Genomic DNA, 19,874 nt, shown 5'->3' with positions numbered 1-19,874 from the left:
GTGTGCTCACACAGATATGACTGTAGTGGATGGATGTGTGACACAGGTACTGCCACAAGAGGGGTTTTACAGGAGGCCATCAGGCCACAGGCTGTCGAAGGCTTTGGAGAGATCAAGAAGCGGTGCCCTAAGGATATTCATAATGCTCCAGTGCCCTTATCGCCTACTCTTCCAGTATCAGGGATTGGTGTTGCGTCAAATGGCCGCCTCTGAAGCCAAACTATCCGTCAGGCAGCGGGTCTTCTTCATTGACATGGCGCTGTGGCTGCTTGGAGTACAGTCTCTCGAAGATCTTGAAGAGAGAATGTAATTAATTTTGCACCAGACTGTCGTCCTTCCCCGCTTTAGAAATTGCTACCGTCTCCAGATATTTCCACACAGAGGGATAGCTGCAGGTCCCCAGCACAGATCTAAAGATCGCTATCATGACTCGCACTGCACCTGACAACAGTCGCTTCAGCAGCATGTTGTCGATCCTGTCGCTCCTCCCTACTTTCCTGGGCTGTACGTGTGCGAATTGTTGAAATGGCTCTGAGCACTATGGGACTTAACATCTGAGGACATCAGTCTCCTAGAACTTAAAACTACTTAAACCTAACTAACCTAAGGACATCACACACATCCACGCCCGAGGCAGGATTTGAACCTGCGACCGAAGCGGTCGCGCGGTTCCAGACTGAAGCGCCTAGAACCGCTCGGTAACTCCGGCCGGCTGCGAATTGTTGCTGGAACTCTTTTTCTGTGACGTTTTTGATCAGGTCGTCGTCATCACAGTTGTCCAGGAACACCGGTACTCGCTCCACCACGATGTGGACGTAATGATCCTTGATGTCGTCATCCTCTTTCAGCGACGGGATGCGGTGGAATCATCTTAATAACTGTTAGGTAGTCTTCCACAAGCTGTTATCGTCGATCCTGAGCATGGAATACGGGTATGAAGTGTGATTCAGTCGCTTATACTGATACGAAGCAAGCAAGTAGACAATATTCTATCTCTCTGTTACGGATTAATCTCCGCCATTCATTGTTACAAATTTCTCCGAATTTTTGTCTAAGGAAACAGTGAAGCTGTCAGATGCTGGCAGAGAGAGAGAGAGAGAGGGGTATAATAACTTTATGCCTGTGATTGTCATGCCAGCCTACAGTTCGTAGAATAAATGGAATGCTAACATACGGATCTTGATTAGTACAAGATAGGTGTGAGTATTCGACTGCAACTTTTCACCGCATACGAAACCCGGCTATACGATCTGATCCAGGTTCAAAACTGATTGTTAAAAGAAGATCGTTTATATCATGGGCGAACAAACGCATTTTAATTTGTAGTTCTGACTTATACTAGTGGAAAGTCATGATTGTCTTGACGACGAATATTTTGTACTCACAAGTTGACAGTAGTCAAAGGTAATAAACTTCTGTGACCGCAGACTCTTTCGTAAGCACTAAGCAGTACAGACTAGAGACTAGACTACAGAGTTGCACAGGCGGAGCGAAGTGGTGGGATGTGACTTTGTTTACATGTTTTAGTTTTGTGTCAAGCAAGCGATGTCAGTACATCAAAATATGACCAAGAGAACTTTTAGCTAATTATCTGACCAGATTTTTTAAAAAATTATGTGAGTTACTCAGTTCAGCGTTGTTAATTCGTGGTTTTTCGAAAAGGAGAGTGGGAATAAAAATGAATTTCTTGTTAAGTAAGTTGTGTGCATCTGCAGTTTCAAAAAGTGCCTTTGTTAGGCAAGTCTGTAACAGTAGGCCTGCATTTCAATCTGCATGGAACATCAGCAGGAAGGGTAATACGATTAATGGTAATATCATACCGTTAAATCTGCGAGTAAGTAATAGAGCTTTGTGTATGATATTTTGATTTACTTTACTCAGTAAAATGCAAAAGTCCGTGTGTGTCATCTAGGACCTGAGAACAATAAAAAGAGAATACATTGCAGTTCTCAAGCTTATACAAAGATCCCAACCGAAGACTCTTGGCACCAACAACAACTTCATCAGATGTCTACACACATCAAGACCACAGTCTCAACAGCCAGGAAAGAAACCTGATAAAGATGAAGAAGACGACAAGATATCGTCTTTACTTGTGAAAGCATTTCTTTGGATGCTGACTGCATACATGCTAATAGCAATTGTTTCCCTGCTATTTCCAAGCAGCAACCAGCCTGAGGTTTGTTAAAGTATAACCTTTTTTGTCTGTAAATTAAGCTGTAGACCAATAGGAATCCTTCTCTAAAAGGCCCCTCTAGGCATGATCATCTGTGAGCTGTGTTTGATGATGTAGAAATATGTGTGTCACATCAACATGATGCTGTGGTTTGTCCGAATGATTTAGGTATTAATCTTGTACTGTCAGATGAATGTTTTCCTACAGAGTTTAGCGTGATGACAGTTGTCTAAATAGGACAGTCTATGTAGCAAGTTTCCTTTCAATAGTTGTGTAACTTCTTCAATGTTTACATCATGTTTCTTTGTTCATTCGTCATAGATATGTATATCTACCATCTCTCTCTCTCTCTCTCTCTCTCTCTCTCTCTCTCTCTCTCTCTCTCTCTCTCTCTCTCTGGACTGTTTACTGTAATTGTTCCTATAAAAATTCATTCTGTCTGTGGCAAATATCAAGTTATGTAACACATTATTAAAAGAAAGCTACTTTTCTAGAAAGTTGGTTACATAACAGAGTATTTAGAGAGGGTTAGTCACTGAAGTCTATTTTGGCTTCTGTGAAGTAGATATTTATTATGAAGATAATATTAAAGTATCAACATCTGCAAGCATTGTTTATTAGTTAGCTAATAAGTAAGTTTCATGTTCCATGGATTATTAGCATGATTAAATGTTACAACATGGAACAAGTAGATTTGAGATATTTGTGTAAATATATATAAAAGGAACATACTTAATGTACATTAAACTATCTGCACTTGTGTATGTTTCTGCCATCTAACAATATTCTGAAGCACATATAATAGTACTTCTTTCACATTGAGAATATACTGTGTTTTTCGTATCTCTGCTTAGATGTTTTTTTGTACCAGTGGTTGTCAATGTTTTTGTCTTACTGGTTCATAACAAGTGCATGTGAAATTAAGAATAAGAGATTAACTTTGAAAGAGAATTATATTTTAAATAATGTCTTTGTGATCCCTATTAGAGTAATGCCTATAAGTTTTAATATTTTCCAAGATTCAACATTTACAGATGGTTCTGGAGATTTTTTAAGTTGGCCAGGTTTACACAGGATAGGTTGTATCTATCTTCCAGGATTTTGCAATTCATTTCTTGTAGACTCTTAGTGACTCTCTTCCACGATGTGAATGAACTTGTGACCACTAATTTTCCCCTCCTTTGTATCTGGTCAGTGTCCAGTTTGTCAGTTTTTGTCCTATTTGGTATGGGTCCCACAAAATTCAGCAACATCCTACCCTAGAATGGGTTGCATGATTTCTTTTTTTCTTCCTTCCTTCCTTCCTTCCTTCGTTTCTCCTGTTTGCTTTACCCTAGTATTTTACCAACGAACCACAGTCCAGCACCTGCTTTAGCTGTTCCATTTCATACACCCCCTTCCCACCAAATAATAATTCCACCTGAGTATTTGTATGAGCCAACTAAAGCCAACTGTGACTCATTTATATTATAGTCATAGGATGTGTGTTTTTCGTAATCAAGATTCAACACTATTTTCACAGCTTCTTACAGACAGAATTTCATTACCTGCAAAAAGCTTATGGTTACTATCAATGTTGTCTGCAAGATCATTAATATAAAACATGGACGGCATACTCAGAACCATGCTGTCACCTTTCAACTTAATGTAGACTGCAGACTACACTACAGATCATTGTCACCACAAGTGAGACTTCCTGTTGGCTTTGCCAACCCATAACTTAACTGTTACATTTCAACCTAACTACCTTGGACTACATTGAAGATCAGTCTGTCAGCACAACCTACATTCCAAAAAGGGGGTCGACAGAAGCGTCCGATCCAACGCGTCGGCTTTGACCCGTGACGTAAGGGTGTTGTCGTGTGTGACGTCATGACGGCGCGGAGTTTGGTTTGAGTGTGGCTGTCTCCAGTTCTGTTTTATCTTATTTTATTTACTTTTCTGATCTGTTCGTTCTATCTCGTGAGATTTTTTTTTTTAAATTTAAAAACACTTATTACTTATTTTAATTATGTTTCCTCCTATTTCTGTTTTAGTTTATTATATTTATCTTTCTGATCTGTTTGTTCTATCCCGTGAGATTTTTTTTTAAAAAAGACAAAAAACACTAATCAGGTACTGAAGCATCTTTATCTTCTATGGGTTGCAGGGGTTACGACCCCTGGGGAGGTGGGTGGGTATTCATGGATGGCTGTCTTCACTTACACGTTGTAGCTACGCAAGGCGCCTAAATTTGTTTATATTTAGTTTGCCCCCCACCCAAAACACCCCATTTCCCGCGCTTGTCCCGTTAGTGTCATTAGGCTTCTTGTGGAAAGTGTGTGTGTTTGTTTTTGTTTCCGCCATATTTGTGACGTCATGGGTCAAAGCAGACGGGCGGGATCGGACGCTTCCGTATTTCCCAAAAAGGAATATATACACAAAAAATATTGTCAGTTTTCCATTTTCTTCACATCTATGCATGTATAACTTCACTTGCCATGTTGTCATCATGTTACAGTATGAAGATTACATTTGATATCAGTAAATTCAGTTGACCTGGTAATTGAACTCCCTAACATACCTTCTTTACTTCAACTTCCATCCCACGTATTCAAACTATGATTTCATAGTGTATGTGTACCCAAAAGATACAGCCCCAACATTAGGCCTATTTAGATTAGATATCTAGTAACCAGTTTCCACACAGTTTATCATTATTAAACTTTTTATTTATTTCAGGTAATAAGATATGTGTCATGGAATGAATTTGTTCATCATATGCTGGCCAAAGGCGAGGTAGAAGAAGTCATTGTCCGGCCAGATGTGGATATTGTTACAATTGTGCTGCATGAAGGAGCCATCATTAAAGGGAAAAAAGTAAGATTTTAATTTTGTTGTTTTCAGCATTTCTTTTTAGTTAGAAACCAATTTTGGTGTCTGCTTTTGGTTGCTAACTTGTTTCAGAGTGGCTTTTCTGTGGTGGAAGTGCTATTGTTAGTTTCGTTTTTTTAACACTGTAATATCTATCACTCATAGTAGGGTCATTCCATGTCAAGTCACCCAGGCCTTGACACCAACCAAGTCAGATTTTGATGAAACTTGGTACAATTACTTCTTTTATCATCCTGAAAGCACGTGTAAAATTTTTTTGCTCTATCTCTTATAGTTTTTTTTTTAATAAATTTTTAAAGTTTTTAGATTTGGCGTTGTTTCAGCAATCGGAAATTGTAACTTAAACGTGTCCTCACAACTAAAAAAATTTGTATATTAAAGAATACTCAAGTTATCAGTATGAAATTTTGGAATAAGTTTGTGTATTATATCTAAATGTTAAAAAAAATTACCATAAAGATATATTATAATCTTCCAAATGAAAAAAAAATTTACAAGGGGGTGTTTAGTTTTACAAAAACTGCAATATCTAGAGTCTCAGACCTGATAGAAAGCTCAAATTTGTTTTAAAATACTCTTAATTGTATAGGCTATTAGACAAAAGAAAAATAATGTTGGCTTTTTAACCTGTTTAATAGTTATCTAATTTTTAAAATAATATTAATTATATTTTAAAAATAAAAAATACCAAGTGACTCAGACACCGAAAATAAGTTTTTGTCTTCTTGGAGTAACAATGTACACTTGGATTTTGTTTTGTTACTCCCGTGTTTTGAAGTAAAAACTTATTACAGTGTTAAATAGTGCTTGGATAGTATTTTATTTAAGTTTATTCGAACTCTCAGTAAGTACTGTTACTTAGTTTACAGAGATTCTTTTCCAATATCCTATAAAAGTAACCAGAACAGTAATCAGACCAAAAGTGAAATCACTATGTCAGATATTCAAACCTGTAGTGTAGGGTTATTTAAAAAATCTGACTGTTTCCAAACAACCTACACACCTTCAAAAAAGTTACAACCGGTATCAGAATTGAGTGAGGAAGAAAAAGATTTGATCCACTTACGATCTGGAATTAATCTGTGTGAATTTAAGAATATATGTTCACACCACAGCTACTACTTTTTAAATATTTTTGAAAAGTATCAAACAACATGTGTAGACCCACTAAAAAAACACAAAAAGCCCATCAAAAAATCATTGAGAATTGTAGGCTTGGATCTTTCTAAACAATTACTGACAAAAAATATTAGCATAAAACCTGGACAAAAGCTTTGCTCAACATGCCGTAACTTTTGTGAGGAAAAATTAAGAGTTGAAGTCAATGAAAGTGAAACAGATGATGAAGTCATGGTTGAATTAGAATCATTGGAATCCAGAAATGAATCCCTCGTACAAACAAACATTGCTCTTGATTATTTAGGTTTAACACCAATAAAGCTTCATGGCTTGTCAGAACAAAGTAAAGGGTCTTATTTTAAAAGGAAGGTTAGCAGTATTGAAAAGATTGCAAAAAAAGGCAGTTTCAAAAGCATTAAAATATGATGCACCAAGTTCTGATGATGACGAAGAAGATAAAAGTGTGGTTGAGAAAGCAAAGGATTTTGATGTAATGATTTCTCTAATGAAAGAGAAGATTTCATCTGTTGGGAGGTCTAGAAAAATCCAGATTCTGACCTTGGCTCCAGATTCTTGGAGTAGAAATAAAGTGATGAAAGAACTTAATGTAAGTGAGTACATGGTGCGACAAGCTAGAAAGCTAAAATCTGAAAAGGGTATTTTGGAAACTCCTGGTCCAAAAAAAGGTAAAACTCTTTCTGAAAATACAGTAAGACTTGTAACAGATTTTTATGAAAAGGATGAAAGTTCCAGAGTGCTACCTGGAACAAAAGACAAAGTAAGTGTTCAAAAAAATGTGTACATGCAAAAAAGACTCATTTTGTGTAACTTGAGAGAACTCTATTATTCTTTCAAATGGGAGAATCCCGAGGTAGAAGTAGGATTTTCAAAATTTTGTTTCTTGAGACCTAAATGGTGTATCCTTGCTGGTGCTGCAGGCACACACACTGTATGTGTATGCAATATCCACCAGAATGTTAAACTGTTACTGCCACCAGAATGTTAAACTGTTACTGGATGCTGTGAAAATTGAAGAATCTTATAAAGACTGAATTAAGATGCTTGTGTGCAACACAGAAAACCAAAACTGCATGCTACATCATTGCAACAGCTGTCCTGCAAATACTGCACTAACAGAGTGCTTAACTGAAAAACTAAGTGAATATTATGATTTAGAAGAAGAAATTGTAATCAGTCAGTGGGTTAACACAGACAGGGCAGAAAGATCAAACAGTCTATCAGTGTTGAAGACTACATTTCCTTATTGGTTAGGTCATTGGAAAAGCTCACCCCACACTTGTTTATAGCAAAATCCCAATCAGCAGCCTTTAAAAGATTGAAAGAAGACCCACCACCCAAAACAGCAATTATTGTGATGGATTTCAGTGAAAATTATTCCTTTGTTATACAAAATGAGATCCAAAGTTACCTCTGGAATAGAGGTGGTTGTACTCTACACCCAGTTGGAGTTTTTCTAAGAAATGAGGAAAACAATGTTTTTGTTTCCAACCACTGTTTTATTAGTGATGACCAAGAACATGACACTGGTTTTGTTAACTTTGTACAAAAAGAAATTACAAAGTGGCTGTCATTACATCATACTGACATTGACTCAGTTCACTACTTTACAGATGGTTGTGCTGGGCAGTACAAAAATAGAAACAGTTTTAAAAATTTGACTGAACACTTGAGAGACTTTAATTTGAAGGCCCAATACTCTTTTTTTTGCAACAAGTCATGGGAAGTCAATTTGTGATGGCCTAGGAGGAACTATTAAAAGAATTTTAAGGAAAGCCAGTCTACAGCTTTCAGACAAAGAACAAATAATGACAACAATCGATGTATATAAGTTTTGTGAAAAAAATATTGAAAACATTCATTTTCACTTTATTGACAAAAAAAGCTGATTCGCTACGGTTAAAACTAGAAAAACGTTTTTCAGCAACCCGAACCATCCCTGGAACAAGAAGTTTTCATAACTTCAAACCACTTCCAACAAACAACCTTGAAATTAGGACGACTACAGATAGTGTAAAATCCTCCTTAGTCTTTTCTTTCCATTGTTCTTCTGATTGGGTTCGTGCTGAACCATCCATAAATAGCTATGTGGCTGCAAATTATAATGGTAACTGGTACTTTGGACTGGTAAAAACAATATTCAATGATGAAGAAGATGCAGAAATTCTATTTCTACATCCTTCAGGACCCGCTGCATCATTTTGTTGGCCTGAAAGAGAAGATTCCTGCATAGTGCCTTTGGAGCACATAGTCTGTGTAGTAGATGCACCTCAATCAAGCGGCACTGGGAGAATGTATTACTTCAAAAAAGACTGTATCAAAAAACTGAAAGCTCTTGGATGAAGTGGAAAAACAGTTTGAATCAGCATTAATGTTTATTAAAAAGACAAAATTACTCAAAAAATTCAATGTTTCAAGCAATCAGTCGGGTTATACATAAGTGTCCTAAGTAAACTATCTTTGTACATAATTCTAATGTAATCTACTATAATTAATAAACATGTTAAAAAGCCATCATTATTTTTGTTTTATCAAGTAGCCTATATGTTTAAGAGTAAATTAAAACAAATTTGAGCATTCTGTCAGGTCTGAGACTCTAGATATTGCAATTCTTATAGAACAAAACATCCGTTAAAAAAAAAGAAAAAAATACATATATATTTTTTTTCATAGAAAATATTAATATATTTTAATAGCATCATTTTTATCTTCAAATATGTATAATAAATGAACTTGCTGCAAAAATTCATTCTAAAGAGTTTTTAAGATAAGCAAATTTAAAGTTTTGAATACAAATTAAATTGACCATTTCCGAAGGTTCAGAAAACGCAAAACATAAAAACTTTAAAAATTTATTTAAAAAAACCTGTAAGAGATACAGCAAAAAAATTGCAGGTGTTGTCAGGATGGTATTAGAACCATTTGAGCCAAATTTCATGAAAATCTAAGGAGGTGGGTGTAAAATTTATTTTTTATTGGGTGATTTGATATGGAATGGCCCAGTATGTCATTGTAGATTTCATTTCTGGTTTCATGTTAATGAGTTTGTAATGTAAAATTATAGATTGATCATCGGACATTCCACATGAATATTGTGGACATCAACAGGTTCGAGGAGAAGTTACGTGAGGCAGAGCGGAGGCTAGGTATCACAGTAGACAATGGTGTCCCTGTTATATACGAACGGAGCACTGACACTGCTGGAAAGCTACTTGCCTCCCTCATTGTGGTTGGTCTTTTATTATCCATGCTTTCACGGAGCCGCAGCCTGAGACCACCGATCAGCATGGATGCCTTTGTGAGTGTAAATCTGTATCAGAATTTTTTACTCATTCACTATCACTTCATAGCTTTTATTATTAGTAGTAATATTAGTTTCTAAGAATAACGAACGCTTATATCCACTTAGAGAAAAAAGTTTTTCTGTTCCATAAGAGTGCTGTTGCTATTGTGAAACTGAAAGAAAGAGAGAGAAGTGAAAAAAGTTGTCATTGTTCTAGACCTAAGAGATAGTACCTGTGTGTTTTTAGTGTAGCTACATTGCAGCAGTAGACCAATATGTCATCAATAGACAGACATACAGGACTCATAAGGTGACCCATGTGCTCTGTCAGGAACAATGAAAAACCACTATTAAATAAAATGGATATGGAGCTTTAGACAGCTAAAACCTTAAAACTCAAATTCTATGCAACATTCCAGTGGTGGTCACATGTTAGAAACATTAAATTACCGTATTTAACAAATCTCATCTCCTCCCCAATGTACCTGTCATTTCAGTAAATCTATTACTTCTCATTTGTCACTACACAAACCTATCGGGGAATCAGTATTAAACAAAATATGTAAACCACTCTTTTCATTCTAAATATGCCTCAAAGGAAGGGATATCCGTATTATGAACTCCAGTAGCAATAGCAACAGGCTTCATAACAACTATGACTCCAAACAGATTTCACAGACGATTTTAGATGAAACCTTCATATGTGACTAATCACATACTCACCAACCACAAAAGTCATACATCTACCATGGCTCACTCTATAAGTAGACATATTGTAAATAAACACTGCAAGAAGACCCATTACTGAAAGAGAAAAGCATTGTGTGTGTCACTTCAAAGAATGTACTGATGTCTCATGTCATTCCTAGACCTCAATTTCAAGGAAAAAGAAATCATTAATTGATTGACTGATACGGAATTCATCTCTCAGATCAAGTTAGTATATAATTCTACATTAATATGGCTGTCAGGGACACCAAAACTCTTCTGTGAAGACATGGGTGGCAAACAAGTGGCTCCAGGCCATTGCAGTACTTTGTTGTCCTTTCCTGCGCTGCAATCTTACTCTCTGATTATACAGGGACTTTTCTCTGTGGGAACACATTACTGATCTGGTGTATGTACCGTCTCTACCACATGATGTAGCAGAGCTCCAGGAGAGAATACTAGAAGCGACTGCCACAGTCGACAATGCCATGCTGGGACGGGTATGGCAATAGTTCGAATACTGTATTGACATCTGCCCGGTCACTCATGGTTCACATATCGAATGTTTGTTTAAAAAGAAAAGGAAAAAAAACTTTCAGAGTTTCTCTTCAAAATGCAATATGTATGATGTCTGTACAATGTTTAGTTCTTGTGCAATAAATAATTGAAAGTTTTCCCGGACTTATGTACAGACTGTATATTGTTTCACCTGTTCTGTAGCACAGATTCCCTATTGAAAACCTAGCTTGTGCATGATGCATTGGTTATGCCTTATTCCGTTTTATTTATATGCAGAATTTATTTTTGTTAACTTGCTTGTAGTCTTCACATCTCAGTTCCATCTCCAGTTTTTACAAAAGTGCACCCCATGCATGGAGGACTGACCAATACCCAGCATGGCACCAACCCATGTTGGAGGATGGGAGTTGTCAGGTGTGCCCACAATGGTAGCCCTGTCACTACACAGGTATTGCACTATTAATGTCAGGATTTTATCTCCCCGCACATGCAAAGGAGTAGATGTCTGACCTTGTGGAGGCTATGTCCATCAAACCAGATGGTAATTGCTTTGGCTGGGTAACTATAAGACTCCATCAATCTCTCCAGACAGACCTGAATGTTTCAGTGCAGATTGTTACAATGCGAAGAACTTTCCCTCCTTGCCATGGCATATGAGGAAAACAAAATCAAGCCAACTGGTTTTTACCCAGATAGATGGAAGAGTCATTCTGTGTTCAAAATTTGTGGTCTTATCAAAATTGTATTTGGAGAAATGTCTTCCCTAAGTAAACTTCAAAGTGGTTCTGTCTTAAAGCAGGGATTCCTACAAAGTCCTGAGTGTTGTGCTGTTGCAAGAAATTTGGTCATGTACCTGTGATATAACACACATTAAGAGCCTGAACATGTTACAGAATTTAACTTTTCACTGGGGCTTAATGCCCCAGACAGATAGAAATTACATGAAAACTTGAAAAGTGAGGGATCCTCTTTGTTTGTTGTGCATGTCAAGGCCTGCCAGGCACAACAAGATCCCCCATTCCCCTGGGACACTCAACCTATGTTCGCTGATGTTCTTCCATCTCCACTGGTGAAAAAGACTGAACCTGGAGCACGACCTGTCCTCTAGGTCCCTACATGCCTAATCAGGATGCCTTTAACATGATAGTACAGTGGAACTGTAATAGATATTGTTGTCACATGCCACAAGTGTAACAACTAATGTCTTTCTGTTCAGAAATCTGTGTTGCTCTGCAAGAAGTGCATTTCAGTGATGACCATTATTTAACCCATCAACATTACTAGCCTTCTGTTGGAACTGTACTGGTTCCTTCTGTTGGATTTGCACAGGTTCCCAGAGAGCATCTGGAGGAATCTTAGGCTATTTCACACAGATTTCATCAGTGAGTAGATTCCCCATAATACCATATTGGAAGCGACAGCAGTAAGAGTGCAAATAACCACAGTGATCACAATTTGCAACATCTGTTTACCCCCAGACAGGGCACTTACATATCTTGAGATGAGAGGCCATCTTAACCCTCCCTTTACAACCTCTTAATTTATAATGACTCAATGAGATGTCTCCAGGCTATTGATCAATGTTACTTTTGTCACTGTGTGAAATCTACTATTCATTATCTTCTCTCAAACTTTGGTTGTACTACCCATTCAGTTGTCTTCCTCCAGAACCGAAATCATGTGGATATCCCAAGGAGCAAGCTGGCCACCTATTTGGCTACAGAAGTGATTGCTCATCCAGCATCACTTTGACAGTCCTGGGCACAATTTTATGGGTGCATGTAAATCCACTATTCGCTCTAAAGATGGAAGAACATTTGGTGGGATACTGCCCCCTCTAATAAAATCCGTACTATCAGTGATACTGTGGCTGCATAGGAGTACTCCTTCCATTCGTCCCTGAAGGAATCCTTCATCTTATGTTACCTCTGCATCTGCCATACCTTAACTTGAGTCAGGCAATCTACGTACTCATTTATTTGCTGAAGGTATTCCAACCTCTGTCTTCCTCTACGGTTTTTACCCTCTACAGCTTCCTCTAATACCATGGAAGTTATTCCTTGATGTCTTAACAGAAGTCCTGTTATCCCATCCATTCTTTGTGTCAGTGTTTTCTACATATTCCTTTCCTCTCCAGTTCTGCACAGAACCTCATCACTCCTTACTTTATCAGTCCACCTAGTTTTTAACCCCTGTGTGTAGCACCACATCCCAGATGCTTCGCGTCTCTTCTGTTCCAGTTTTCCCACAGTCCATGTTTCACTACCATACAATGCTGTGCTCCAAACGTACATTCTCAGAAATTTCTTCTTCTTCCTATGTTTGGTGCTAGTAGACTTCTCTTGGCCAGGAATGCCCTTTTTGCTAGTACTAGTCTGCTTTTGATGTCCTTGTACCATCCGCCATTGGTTATTTTGCTGCCTAGGTTGCAGAATTCACTAACATCATCTACTTTATGACCATCAATCCTGATGTTAAAGTTTCTTGCTGTTCTCATTTCTGTTTCTTCACATTATTTTCATGTTTTTTTTTTTTTTTTTTTTTTTTTTTTTTTTTTCAGTTGACATTCAATACATGTTCTGCACTCATTAGCCTAAACATTCCATTCAGCAGATCATGTAATTCTTCTTCACTTTCACTGAAAATAGCAATGTCATCAGCGAATCCTGCCATTAATATCCTTTTACCTTGAATATCAATTCCAGTTTTGACCCTTTCTTTTATTTCCATCATTGCTTCTTCAATGTGTAGATTGAATAGTAGTGGTGAAAGACTGCATTCCTGTCTTACACCCTTTTTGATCCTAGCACTCTGTTCTTGGTCTCCCATTCTTAGTATTTGCTTTTGGCTCTCATAAATGTTGTATATTAGCCATCTCTCCCTATAGCTATCCCCTATTTTCCTCATTATTTCAAACATTGTTGCACCATTTTACATTGTGGAATGCTTTTTCCAGGTCAACATATCCCTTGAACATGTCTTTATTTTTCTTTGGTCTTGCTTCCATTATCAACCACATTATCAGAATTGCCTCTCTGGTGCCTTCACCTTTCCTAAAGCCAGATTGATTGTCATCTAACATATCCTCAATTTTCAAACCATGGAAAATCCAGGATGGACTGTAACAATATTATGAGAAGGAAAGTTGCTACTCACCATATAGTGGAGATGCTGAGTCCCAGATACGCACAACAAAAAGATTTTCACGCTTAAAGCTTTCGGCAAATGGCCTTTGTCAACAACAACAACAACAACAACAACAACAACAACTACTACAACAACAACAAGCGCGCGCACACACACACACGCACACGCACACGCACACACACGCGCGCACACACACACACACACACACACACACACACACACACACACACACACACACACGCGCGCGGGCTGATGACTTTCCTGTTTACTCCATCAATACCCCACCAATAAAGTAACCAAAAAATCAACTTACAGTTGATAAGGAATGGGTCAGTTGCATTACAACAAAATGAACATAATTGTCAGGGATAGAGCAACTATTTACAAAATGAACAACCCAAACAAAGCTACTGTAGTAACTGATAATTGAAAATGATCGTCATCTCAGTTACATCAAAAGTCCCCTTAATATAATTGATAGTTATATATAAGTTACCTACAAACAGTCAAAACTTATGAATTTACAATATTGCAAATCAGTGTGTAAAAATATTTAACAGGGTAGAAGTACCTACTTATATAATAGAAGTTATTTCAATGGTTTTCATTTTTGTTACTGTTCTAATTTATTTGTGATCTGCAGGAAAAGGATTTTATACTTTGCTTCTTGCATGTTCTTAATTATTTTTGTATTGTTTGGGAAAGGCATGTTTACATGGGCCATAAAAATTGCATATATGATGACAATGTTGTCTGTCAGCATTGCAGCCACATGTGCTACAACATTACTGGCCACTATTGCCTGATAGTGTTTCGGGCAGTACATTATCAGACCATTAGTGCTGACAAGGGGCCACACTGTTGTCACAAAACAGATGGACATGAGCTAGTGGAAGTAAGAGTGACCCTACTGCTTTTACACCACGCAAGGAATCAAGTTAGAAAGAACAAAAGAAATTAGGCTTTGTGGAGGCATTCTTCTTTTTTACGAAAACAGAATGTTTGAGAAAATTTAACTTATGAATGTTTTCCAGAATTTTACCAGAATACTGAAATGGTATTTCAGATGTCTTGCACAAGAAATTGGTTCAAGAATTGCTTAAACAGATACGAATATGAGAGAGTGTATACCAGTTACAATTCAGTTGGTGGTCACCATTCAGTTGTTAGCTACTGGTGATTCATACAAAAGCTTATAGTACCTCTTTAATGTTCATTATTCCTAAATGAGTCTCATGGCATGAGAAGTATGATATGCTGTGGTAGGAGTAGTGGAAGGTTTCATAGAGTTTGAAGTAGAATACAATTTTTATTTTAGTTTTGTTCGCCAGCATACACCATTCACTATCAGTTCTTGCTTCATGTATGCCTCAATGTAGTATGAGACTCGGGGCGTCAGATGGAAACCATGCAGATGAAGAGCCACCCTCACCTTCACTCTTCGTATACACCTTTTTTGTGTCTCATCTGGCATAGTTTCGAAGACTTAGGATTATTATTATTATTATTATTATTTATTATTATTTATTATTATTATTATTATTATGTTAATGTCACAGGGAGCAGGATCTTGGAAGATCACAAGCACAGTACTTAAAAATGCTTAAAAAAGCCTGACTGAGTGCTACATGTCCATAAGAGGCGAAACAGTTGCTAGTTAGCAAATTTATGGGTTACATGATATGTCCCAGTTGTTTCTACATCCATAGATTTTTGAGTAACTCAAATGGAGCCTCTTGATCAACTATCCAGTGTGTGAGGGGGTTACTGGGCAGTTTTAACAGCCAACAGCCAATAAAGAGAAATGTGGTACATCACTATCAGCAGCCAGATGCAATGCTCTGCAGAACTGAGTGATAGCTTCCTCGTGACAGTTGGCAGTCATCAAGCCTCAGCTCTGTCTCTATCGGGCTTCGATACTGTAATGGATACCATAATTCTTGGGTTACAGAATTGTGTACTGTGGATAGTATTATGTGCTGGTGTGATGCTTAGGGTGGTTACCAGGAAGGATCTTGAAATGAAATTTTAACCTTTGAATGATGATCTGCAAAAAATTGGCCTCCATTTAAACATACACAACACTAGGTATGTCAAAATGATTCCATCTTCTGGAACTATACACATTACCGGAGCTCCTCTCATCATGGTTGATTAATTCCAATCCCAAGGCTCTCTGCTGCTGTGTGATGACTATGTGAACGAGGATGTGCGAGGAAGAATCAAAGTGATCATCCTGCATGCGATTTGGAGATGTCAATGATGTACTTTGTGATAAGATGCCTATTCACCTAAAATTAAAGATATAGCTACATCTGTACTCTCCAAACCATTGTGAAGTGCACGGCAGAGAGTACATCCCATTATACCAGTTATTAGGGCTTTCGCCTGTTCCATACACGTATGGATTTTGGGAAGAATGAGTAATATTCTAGGGTAAATCATGCAAGCGGTTTTTGTGCAGTCTCCTTTGTAGGCTGTTAATATGCAACATGAACAGAAAAGATCTCACACTTCGCTGAGGCACACCCGAAGTTAGTTCTATACTTGTCCATGACAAGATAACATGTGGTGCCCTCTCTACCAAAAAATCCTCAATTTGTCAAGACTTTTGCCTGATATCCCATATGATCATACCTTTGACAATAGACATAGATGCGGTGCTGAGTCAAATGATTTTTGAAAATTATGCAACACTGCATCTATCTGGCTGCTTTGATCCATGGTTTTCATTATGTCATGTGAGAAAAGTGCTTGTTGGATTGCACGTGTCTGTGTTTTCAGAATCCGTGCAGGGTAACATGGAGATCATTCTATTTGAGATACTTCGTTACATTTGAGCTCAGAATATGTTCTAAGATTATACAACAAATGTATACCAAGTATGTTGGATGGTAGTTTTGTAGATCACTTCCACTGCCCTTCTTGTAGATGGGTGTGACCTTTGCTTTCTTCCAACTACTGGGCATGGTTTTTTGTTCCAGTGATCTATGGTAGATTGTAGTTAATGGACGGGGTAACTCCATTGCAAATTCAATATAGATCTGTAAGAATTACCGTAAATGCTATCTTGATAACCAAACTTGTATCATTTAGCATACCTTCATCTATAGCCCTATGCTTTGTTTTACCCTTATTGTATTCTATTTCTTTATAAGTTTCTTTTCATTGATTGTATACTATGGAGGGTCCCTGCTAATATGAACTGTTCTGGTTTCATACCTACCCAGTGCATGGTCAACTATTCCTTTAATCTTGAGGCATACTTCCGGTACATGCTCCTGCCTGAGCTAAAAGTTTCAAGTGTCTCATTGAGATATGACACTAGTGCTTCTTTATTTAGTTTACTGAACATGGCACAACAGAAAGACTGCTGAACAAGTAAGCTTTTGGCCCTAAGACCTTCATCTGAATTAGACAAAACACACACATACATACATTGCACACACATAACCACTATCTCTGGCTGCTGAGGCCAGACTGAGCAAATGCGCATGATTGGAGAAGCTGTCTAGGTGATAGGGGTAAGGAGGAGGCTGGATGGGGTGGGCTGAGGATAGCATGTTAGGTGTGGGGGACAGTAAACTGCTGTTTATGGGAGCATAAAGGGAAAGTTGGGAAGGGGGTTATGGCAGCTAGGTGCAGTCAAGAGGGTGGGGTGAGGGGGATGGGGGAAAAAAGGAGAGACATAAAAAGACTGTGAGTGTGTTGATGGAATAGATGGCTGTGAGTACTGGAATAGGAACAGGGACTGGGGTGGTGGGTGAGAGACAGTGGCTAATGAAGGTTGAGGCCAGAACGGTTACAGGAATGTAGGATATATTGTGAGGAGAGTTCCCACCTGCGCAATTCAGAAATGTTGGTGTTGGTGAGAAGGATCCAGATGGCATAGGCTGTAAAGCACTAATTGAAATGAAGACCATTGTGCTGGATGGTCCAGCTGTTTCATGGCCACAGTTTATTGGAGGCCATTCATGCAGACAGACTGCTGGTTGGTTGTCATGCGCACATAGAATGCAACACAGCAGTTGCAGCTTTGCTTGTAGATCACATGACCGTTGCCCATGAGCAGGCCGGAGTAGGTGGTGGTGGTGGGATGGTGTGTGGGACAGGCCTTGCATCTAGGTCTAATACAGGGATATGAGGCAAACAGTTGGGAGTAGGGGTTGAGTAGTGATGGGCAAGGATGTTGTGTAGGTTCAGTGGGCGGCGGAATACCACTGTGGGAGGGGTGGGAAGAATAGTGGTTAGAACATTTCTCATTTGAGGGCACGACGAGATGTAGTTGAAACCTTGGTGCAGAATGTGATGCAGTTGCTCCAGTCATGGGTCTTGGGTGTTACTGAGTCCTGAGCTGACTCCCCCTCTGTGGCCAGACAGTGGGGTTTTGGGAGGTGGTGGGTGACTGGAGAGAGAAAGCACAGGAGATCTGTTCCTGTACAAGGTTTGGAGGATAATTATGGTCTTTGAAGGCCTCAGTGACATCACTAACATATTTTGAGAGGGACTGCTCGTCACTACAGATGTGAGGGCCATGGGTTGCTGGGCTGTATGCAAGGACTTCTTGGTTTGATATGAACAGAGGTACTGGTGTAGCCATCTTGAGTGGAGGTAAATGTCAAGGAAGGTGGCTTGTTGGGTTGAGGAGGACCAGGTGAAATGAATGGAAGATAATGTTGAGATTGTGGAGGAATGTGGATAGGATGTCCTCACCTTTGATCCAGATCACGAAGATGTCATCAATGAATCTGAAACAGGAGTGGGTTTTGGGATGCTGGGTGGTTAGGAAGGATTCCTCTAGGTGGTCCATGACTAGGTTGGCGTATGATGGTGCCATGTGGGTGCCCACTCCAGTATTCCAGATTTGTTTGTAGATGATGCTGTTACAGGAGAAGTAATTGTAGGAGAGGGTATTGTTGGTCATGGTGACTAGGATGGAGGTTATAGGTTTGGAATCCAACGGGTGTTGGGAAAGGTAGTGTTCAGTAACAGCAAGGCCTTGGGAATTATGGAAGTTAGTGTAAAGGGAGGTGGCATCAATAGAGATGGGCAGAGCACTGTTTGGTAAAGAGCAGGAACTGTGGAGAGTTGGTGCAGGAAATGATTGGTGCCTTTTATGTAGGAGGGTAGCATGCATGTAGGTGAAGGTGTTGGTCTAAGAGAGCAGAAGTTCTCTCAAAGGAGGCCCAGTCATTGTGGCCCCATGGATAGAACCTCTGGCTGGTGGAATCCTTCTGCCAGGTAATCCTTGCGTTTCAAAACCACTGTGGTGGAGCCATTTCAGCAGGTAGGATTATAAGATTGGGAACAATTTGTAAATGTTGGATTGTGGTTCTTTCTGCAGACGTAATGTTAGTTTCATGAGGGATTTGGGGAATGATAGTGAGGCATGCTTTGGGGTTAAAAATTCTAGTAAGTTAACAGGGGGCAATTTAGGGGCAGTGGGGTTGGATTGTGGCTACCCCCAAATCAGTCCTTGTTAACTTTCCAGAATGTTTTAACCTCTAATTTTGCCTCATCATCATTCTGCAAATCCCTCAAATCAAGCTGCCCTTACATCCACAGAAAGAACGGCTATTAATTGCCTACAAACTACAACAACCTATCCACCCATAGCTATCACATATGTAATGGCTAGCAGTCCCTCTCGAAATATACCAAGGATCTCACTGAGGCCTTCACAGACCATCATTACCCTCCCAGCATTGTACAGCTCTCCCATGCCTTACCTCTCCATTCACCCACCATCTCCCAAGTCCCACCTACTAGTCACAGAGGATCATTTCCCTCATGACTTAGTACCACCCAAGACCCAGGACTGGAGCAACTGAATCACATTATCAGCCAGGATTTTGACTACCTCTCATCATGAACTGAAATGAGGGATGCTCTAGCCACTACTCTTCCCACCCCTCCCACAGTGGTATTGGAAATTTATGCATACTCTCAGGTTATCAGTCACCTCAAAAGTAAAACACACAGTGAATATCCAAAAACTGCATAACACCTTGAATTATACCAAGAATACTA

At 38.8% G+C, this 19,874-nt stretch overlaps 1 protein-coding gene across 1 annotated transcript in view; it reads left to right on the top strand.

Annotated features, from left to right (window-relative positions):
• Positions 1-1,454: 1,454 nt before the first annotated feature.
• Positions 1,455-19,874, top strand: part of LOC124613007 (paraplegin) — an 88,603-nt gene continuing 70,183 nt past the window's right edge. Inside the window, exons 1-4 of the mRNA XM_047141561.1 lie at positions 1,455-1,834; positions 1,913-2,179; positions 4,898-5,035; positions 9,252-9,485. Coding sequence (XP_046997517.1) covers positions 1,679-1,834; positions 1,913-2,179; positions 4,898-5,035; positions 9,252-9,485 — 795 coding nt within the window. The 5' untranslated portion in view covers positions 1,455-1,678. The remainder of the gene's footprint in view (positions 1,835-1,912; positions 2,180-4,897; positions 5,036-9,251; positions 9,486-19,874) is intronic.

Source organism: Schistocerca americana, chromosome 4 (genome assembly GCF_021461395.2).
Source record: "Schistocerca americana isolate TAMUIC-IGC-003095 chromosome 4, iqSchAmer2.1, whole genome shotgun sequence".
NCBI lineage: Eukaryota > Metazoa > Arthropoda > Insecta > Orthoptera > Acrididae > Schistocerca > Schistocerca americana.
Note: the sequence above shows the minus strand (reverse complement) of the source record. Positions and strands in the feature narration are given on the sequence as shown.